Source organism: Podarcis cretensis, assembly GCF_951804945.1.
Source record: "Podarcis cretensis genome assembly, chromosome: 9".
Taxonomy (NCBI): domain Eukaryota; kingdom Metazoa; phylum Chordata; class Lepidosauria; order Squamata; family Lacertidae; genus Podarcis; species Podarcis cretensis.
Genome location: NC_137178.1, coordinates 55787176 through 55795278, shown reverse-complemented (window position 1 = coordinate 55795278; position 8103 = coordinate 55787176). Strand labels below are relative to the sequence as shown.

Sequence of the window (8103 nt, the reverse complement as noted above, 5' to 3'; positions counted from 1 at the left end):
AAAGGAAATTGAAACACACGGACACAATGTTCTAGCCAGGAACAGTGAGCTTCCAGGACCTTCAAAATGGGGAAGAGTAAGTGAGCAATGCAATGATTAGAAAAGGGAAACAGAGTTCAGGAGAGGGAACTGACCTGCTTATCCTGGAAGTAGCCTAGAAGTAGGGGTGAAGGTGGGGGAAGTAGAAAAGGGATGAAGTTCAACTCTCTTCAAATACCAAGATAACTAGGATGAGTAGAAAGCTTGAATTCTAAGTAGAATACTGCAAAATGTATAATGGGGGCAATAATAGTTTCCCTAGATGGTACTGCCTGTGTCTGCTGCACAACTATAGACTTCAAGTACAGAGAAATAGGGAAATTCTTATGTAGCTTGTCTCTTTCCGATGCATCCCTTAACCATGTGTTAACAGGCTATAGAAAAGCAGCTCCCATATGGCTCTGACTGCTCACCTTAATGGACACAGGGAGAAAGGCGAGAGGAGACAGCTTGTTTGGTTGGCTGTCATTCCTCAAGCTGCTTCATGCAAACTGAAGAAAAACTTTGGTGAGGCTGCTTGCTTCATTCTCCATCAAGAGCAAAGGGAAACAGCAGTTCTTTAAAGCAACAACACAACCCTGCAGTGGTAATTGGTGCCCCAACCCCCCACAGATCTGTGTATTCTGAGCTTCCACACAGCACATAAAATCAAGTGTGTGAGAATGTAGTAATCATCTCAAAACTAGAGGAGTAAAATTGCACTTTTTTGAATTTTTTTTAATAAAAAAATCCTTCCCACATTATACAGAAAGGAATTGAGTGAGAGGAAAGTGAAAAGGATACATTTTCCTCTTCAGAAACACATACACTGTCCACCCCCAATCCTGGATAGGGACTCTGATTAGAAAGGCATGTACCATGAGTTTAGAAATACTATATGGCATTTTCCTGGCATTTTGCATCTCCCTCTGACACTGTTCACAACCCTCACAAACATACACAACATTTTGCATGTAGTTTCCTCACTTGGGCCAAAGCTTTGCACATCTGATGAAGTAACCCACAGGAGTGTATGCCATTATGCAATTGATACTCTTTAAGGTGGCACAAGACTCTTCCTTGCTTTTGCTGCGACAGACTAAAGTGGCTTGAATGGTCCCTTTCTCACTCTCCAGAAACAATTCCCCCTCGGCCTGTAGAGCGAGATGAGCGCTGCAACCCCAGAGTCGTCCGTGACTGGACCTAACAGTCAGGGGTCCCTTTACCTTTCTATGGAAACAAAGAGCTTCAGGTTCAATGCTGGCAAGAGAGAGGGTGGGGAGGGGAATAAATCCTTTAAAAAGTGAAAGCCACCACACTTCTTGTCTGAACTCCTTTATTTAAATAAATATAAATATAAATTTAATATAAAACTATTCACATACAAAGGAGAGCACCGAACAACTCTAATTCGGATTATTATTATTATTATTATCATTTTCCATTTCATATAAAGATCTGTACCAAAAAAAGAAACAGAGTCTCAGACAGTATTTTTTCCCCAATTCCAGTTTCTAAACTTTTCCCCACAAACCCTGGAAGGAAGAAGGAACTGATATTTTTGGGGAGGAAGAAAGAGAAAAAAAGATTCTCCTCTCCCACCCCCTTCAGAGGGCAAGGCAGAACTGTGTGTTAACTGGGAGTGGAGGGCGGGAAACAGCCTTGCAGCTGTTTGTGTTACATTATAAATACCGTTTCAACTGAACGTTCATTTACATTCAACAAAATCTAGCACTAGGCCCGTGGACAGAGCCCTTAGGAGTCTGTTCTTCTTTGCAGAAGGCCCCGCCGGCTCAACTTGGCTGCCTCTGCCTGCGATCGCCCGTCAAGAAGTCCAAGGGGAGCCTTTTCATAAAGGGGAGACCTTGTCTTCGTTAGCCGAGGCCGGCGAGAGCGACTCTTCGTCCTCGGACCTGGAGTAACGTCCCGGGTTGCCGGTGCAGCTGCAGGCGCCGTGCGGATTCCTCTGGGTGCCTTTGCCTTCCTTCTTGTGCTTCACCCTCCGGTTCTGGAACCAGATCTTCACCTGCTTCTCGGACAGGTTGAGGTACGTGGCGATCTCGATCCTACGCAGCCGGGACAGGTACATGTTGGACGAAAACTCCCTCTCCAGCTCCAACAGCTGCGTGCTGGTGAAGGCCGTGCGCATCCGCTTGCCGTTTTGCAACTGGCTGGCATCCGAGCCTCCTGGGGGGGGGGGGGAGAGGTGGAGAACACACACACACAAAATGACCCAGTTAGCAACCGTCAGAAAGGAAATGCTAAAATGCTGGGCCTGAGCCCTGGAATATGTTTCCAAAACCCGAGCTGAGTCCTGGAATAAAGAACCAAGTACAACACAGAGGGAGCCTTTCGCTTGGCCTGGAATAGCCACAAGTAGGGTGGCTCCCCCAGCAATCCGCTGAGAATTTGGAGTCACTCGTTTTAGGAAAATGAAACACGAGGTCTTTAACTAGAAGCGCTGGAGCACCGAACAGTGACTAGTTTGATCCCCCCAAAACAGGAGACGTCAGAACATAATACTGTAAGAGCCGCTCTGGATCATACCAAAAGACCATCAAGACCAGCACAGTTGACTATGGGAAGCCTGCAAACAGCGGCAGTGCATGAGGAAAATACCCCCACCCCCTTTTTGGTTCCATAGAGACTGCTGTTCACAGACATGGAGCCTCTGTTCCTTGAAGTGGGATAGGCAGCCATGATGCCCAGTAGCCACCGACAGAGCTGTCTTCCGTGACTCAGTCTCATCCCCCTTTTCAAGCCATCTTAACCAAAGGTCATCACCACGTGGCAGCAAATTCCACAAATTTATCAGGCACCTGTGCAGAATGACCCTGTGATGGAACGACAGTCCATCCACTCTGCTGGAAGGCTCAGAATTCTAGCACTATGTGTGGCAATTTATTTCTGCCCAAGCAGCTAAACCAGGTGGAAGCCAATGTAGCCTTTCCTCTTCACCTTTGCCAGGTGAAACTGAAGCTCCAGAAGCTTGCACACTCCGCGGTTGACTGATATCACGTTATTATTTTACTCTAAGGAAGTGTCAGGAAGGCTGCCTGCAAGCCACGCCTCTGGACTGGAAGTCCTCCTATCCTAATTTCTTCTTCTGAAAGTAGTAGTTACTCAATGGTAAGTAGTAACTATCTGCTCCAACTGTTCTTAAATGAAAATTAAATTGCTGCATTGCCCATAGCTGAGCCCTACTTTCAACTGTTAGACTTCCTCTGGCTCGCTCGAAGCTTTCAGAGAGAACAGCCTACTTCTTTTCAAGTCTCGCTAGTTGGAAATGAGAGGTTACAGTTCTGCACCTCGTCAATCTTTGCTTCGTTTTATCCGAGAGGGAAGAACTCTTTTATGCCCTTCTAGGCAGCAGACCTTTACAGTATTTTTTTTTACACCTTTGACAAGCACACGAGAAGCCAAGTCAAAGTGTCTGCTCGAAGGAAAGGCGCGCGCAGAAGGATACCTTTCAAACTCTTCATTCTAACTTCGGTATTATTAACTCCAGTTAGAAGGAACCGTTCAGAGGTTCCAGTTTATGCCTGCATTGATCCGGATCATCTATGCGGATTGCAGAAGCCAGTCCCAATGAGCTGCATGCACCTAAAATCTATTCAAAGTAACCCTGTGTCCTGATCCTGGATTGCAAGTGTAGACTGAGAATCTCAGAGCAGTCTCAGAATAGGATCTTCCTCGAGCTACTGCCTCTTTTCATTGACTGGCTGCAAGCCTTGACTGGCTGAGGTTGCTAAGGATCGCAACGTGGGTCAGATCCACCCTTCACATCCGTGTCTCTGAGAAAACGATCCATTCTAAGACTGAATGTGCAACTCGTATCCGTCAAGCCTATTGCTCCGAAAAAAGCACATTTCACAGAACTTATCGTTGATCCGGTCTGAAGGTGTAGGCTCAGACTGGGATTCTCAAGCCAATGGGACTACTCGCGAGAGAATGGCTTGGGGTTTGCCGCTATTCTCATAAGAAGAGGCGCACCCCGTAGCTTGATTCTGGTTCAGCCTGTGACATACACGCGCTCTGCTCCATTCAGAATCAAAGACACGCATCTGGCTCTCTTCGGGTTGCTCTGAGTCGGAGCCAGCCCGGCCTCTGCACCTGTTCTCTGGGAGCCATGCAGCTCCACCCTCGCATCTTTCTGACCACTTATCCTCAATTAAGTGGAATACCAATCCCCAAATTGCTTTCTGCGAGATAATCACACTCACGTCAAATCTGGCCAGGAGGAAACGGAGGACTGCAGTCTATAGGGTGCGGAAATACTTTAGTGCCCACCCGCACCGCCGCCTCACAACATTACCTACAGTATCCAGATCTCACTTTAACAACTTCTCACCTTCGTGTCTAGGGAAGATGAAAAAAGAAGCCCGCTAAACTAACGCGCCAGTCCTCGCACTTCTTAGCTTCTGAATTTCCCCACTGAAGGCCCCCCGGAGGAGAAGAGGTTGAGTGAGTTTAAGAGCCTAGGGCTCTTGATGATGGGCTGATCCTCACGAAGTCAGAGGGGCGTTTAAGGAGGTCCTTGTTCTCCTTGGGAGTCGGAGGGAGCGAGGGTTGCCTTGGAAGGATTTGAGGATGCTTTGGGAAGTCAGTGGGGCTCACTCTTGGAAACGCGTGAGCTGCCAACACCGGCGGGGAGCGGAATCAAATGTCCCTTGTCGGAGTAGGCAAGTGACAGGACGACGGACGGTGGTGGAGCTGGCTTATGGCACAACCCCGTCGGAGCAAACGGAAAGACTCCAGAGGATCATAGAATTGTAGAGTTGGAAGAGACCCCGAGGGTCATCTAGCAGAACCCCCTGCAATGCAGAAATCTTTTGCCCAACGTGGGGCTCGAACCTACGACCTTGAGAGCAAAGATCTCATGCTCTGCCGGCTGAACTGATTACAGCTCCTTCAGGTTGGGGGCTCACACAGGTGCAACCCACAGAGGGGTCTCCTCTCCCCGCTTAACTCTTTCGGCACCAACCGGTGCGAACACGATCCGGAGCCACTCCGGAAACGAAGGGCTGCAGAAGGATCGCCTTTGGACTCCGCCTTACCTGGAGAGCCGACCTGTTAGTGGACCTGTCCCACCTTTCCTTTCAACCACCCCGCTGCCCCCTGGATCCCCAACCCCACCTCCCTGTCCCCCAAAGGCGGGACGAGGCGGAGGAAGCTCCTACCCATGCCGAGGCAGTGGAATCGCCGTGGGTCGCTCATGCTGTAGGCGGCCGCTGCGCAGACAGGTGGGTGGCCCAGGGCGTGCGCTGCCGCCACTGCCGCCGCCGCCGCCGCGGAGGCCACCGAGCCGGCTTGCTGCTGCTGCTGCGGGGCTGGCTGCTGCTGGGCATGGCTCAGGCGGGGGCAATACTGGCCCTCGCCGGCCGCAGCGGGAGGGAAGTGGCCCTTGAGGAGCGGGATGGCGGCAGCGGCGCCCGCTCCTCCTCCTCCTCCTCCTCCTCCTGCGGCTCCTCCTGCCGCGCCCGCCCGGGAAGAGGCGTGCAGGTGCGAGCTGACACACAGCGGGCACACGCAGAAAGCGCCGGTCTTGCGCGACGGGCACGCCGGCCCGCCCGCCACCGACATGACCAGCGGCGACGGCACGCCCAGCGGGATGAGGAAGTCCTGCCCGGGGGGCGGGTGGGGGTGATCCGGCAACGAGGGAGCCGGCCGAGCCGGGTCCTTGATGATGAGCGAATCCACATAGAACGAGCGAGACATGGTTGAGGATCGGAGGCGCGAGGGCTGGCTGGCTGGCAGTGACTCCCGGTGGCGCTCTCTGGCTCTGTGCGCTCTCACCGTGCGCTCTGCGGAGCCGGTCCTCCTGGGGCCGAGTCGCCTCTGCAAAAGCCCCTGGGCGAGCCCGGAAGGTGCTTAAGTCTGAGAGCTGAACAAAGGGGGGCTCTGGAGAGGGCTGGTCTTAAAAAAAAAACCACACCATCAACCAACCCCCCTTTCCTTCTCTCTAGACCTCCCCTGGATCTCTCCCCCGCCCCCTCTACTGCGGGTGTGGGGATTTATAGCAACTATTTAACACGTGATGCCTGGAAATCGATGCGCATCTGAGGCTCCTTAGGCTTCCTATTTGGGAGCCCTTTCAGGGGAGAAGCTCCCCCCCCCCACCGCCTGGGGAAAAAAAGAAGGCGGAGAAAGGAGGGGAGCTTGCTTGGCAAGAAGCGCGTGTGCGTTTCCTTCATTTCATAGGGACTCCAGGGCTGTCGGCTATTCTTCTTCTTCGTCCTCCTCCATCACCAGATTCAGTCGGCAGGCAAAAACAGCAAGTGCTTGGGCGCAAGTTACAAGTTTCCAGTTCGCAGCCCTAAAAAAAAAGTCCGATTACCTCTGCGTCTTGGTGGGCCAACTTTGTTTCAACACAACAACCGTTATCTCCCTTATAGGACCCAGCATTACATCTATTTGGTTCCCATTTTCACTTGTCCTTCATCTTCCATTCGCGTTTTGTTCTCTTTGAGCTCCTGTAAGCCCTCGCAGGTGTCCAAGGCAAGAGCTCCTGCCGCTGCGACTGTCAGGTGCAACGGGACTGTTTCTCCAGAAGAGTCTCTTTTTCCAGGGGAGCAGTTAGGAAATGTTAGACGCTAGGCTTAGTGGTCCAGCCTACCACCATGACCACCCTGCCTTGAGATTTATGTTTTATTAGTTCAAAAGATGTTAGCCAGGAGCCCTGCTTGGTTTGGGGCCCGTTCTGCTCCTTCTGCTGAGTGGGGCTCTGGGCTTCTGCCCCGGCTGGGCTACTGGAAGCAACGAGCTCGCCTTTTCTAGGGTTTCAACATAGAGCCCAGCTCCTGCGCAGCTCTCCTCCCCTGCGCTCTGCTCTGAGCATTGGCTCCCATGGACCCTAATGGAAGGCGCTTCTAGCTGTTGCTTCATGTTCTTCGCTTCATAGTTTTGAGAACCGTGCCTTAACGATCCATACATACGTAGAAAGCTCTGGTCTTACGATCCATACTTAACATGGAAGAAAGCTCCTCTGAGCTCCGAGGGATTTGCTTCGCTATTAAACCGCATAGGATCGGGTTTGCTTGCTCAGTTAGCGGCTCTTGCGTTTCCACTGAACACAGAATACTGTGTAAATGTAGCGATAACTTTTTGCTGCCATAACCCCAACTATGTAACTTCAAAATGCCGCCTTGCAGCAGCTCTTCCCTGCATAATATGAAGCTGGTTTTAGTATTTTAAACCCTTGCTTTCTAATTTTTAAACGAGGTCACTTTCGCACTTGCGCTCGCTCTCTGTGTGTGCTTGTTTGTATATTTATCCCCTCCTACTATGAGTCTGAATTGAATTTACTTCTCGGTCGTCCAAAATGCCAGTACTCCACCTGCCATTCTGTGCTATTGATGCCTGAGTACCTCTGACTGCAGTCGTTTACACATTGTCCCATAAAATTCAGTGCGATTTACTTTCGAGTAAACGTGTATAGCAATATCCTTCTCTACAACCATAAACACTTTTACTGCGGAATAAGTCTCACTGAGCAACCCTAGGACTCCGAATAAGCTTGCATAGCATGGTCGTATAATGTATTAATAGTAGTTTGAGAAGCGAGTTTGTAGCGTGAATGGGAGGAGGAAGATTACAGTGGAATAGAGAGCTTTCTTTTAAAAAGGAGCGCAACTCTTGCTGCAGACACCACCTGCTCTTCTTACGACATACACCCCAGCCACTTACGTCTGTTTCCTATTTTAGGTGCATTTAAAAAAGGGAGGGGGGAGCTGATTCTATACATTTGGTGACATTCCACATGAAGACTACCCCCACATTGCTTTGCTTTAAATCCTCTGTAAAGCGATACTGGGAACCCGAGAGCCAAGTCAGGATGCAATCCAACGCACACTTAACTCAGTGCGCGCAAGTGTCATTGAACTCAGTAGGAATTGGTCAACATTGTGCAGAAGTGATTTTGGTTGGAAGAGTGAGGCAGACTTGCGGCACGATCCTGTGAAATTCAGTTCCGGTCAAATGCGCCTGTGATTGCAAACCAAGCCTACTTGTCTGGAGGAGAGTCCTACTGAAACTGAAGCTTCCTGCAGCGCAATCCTAACTGTCCAATCCTATGCGAGTTTCCTT

The 8103-nt window shown here is 50.5% G+C and overlaps 1 protein-coding gene across 1 annotated transcript; it reads right to left on the bottom strand.

Moving 5' to 3' along the window:
* Positions 1 to 1867: 1867 nt before the first annotated feature.
* Positions 1868 to 6195, bottom strand: GSX2 (GS homeobox 2; the record flags this gene model as incomplete). Its single annotated transcript, XM_079990069.1, has 2 exons — positions 5199 to 6195; positions 1868 to 2205 (listed from the first exon to the last, which is right to left on the bottom strand). The coding sequence occupies exons 1-2, from the start codon at positions 5734 to 5736 to the stop codon at positions 1868 to 1870; spliced, it is 876 nt and encodes a 291-aa protein (XP_079846195.1). The 5' UTR covers positions 5737 to 6195.
* Between the last annotated feature and the right edge of the window lie 1908 nt (positions 6196 to 8103).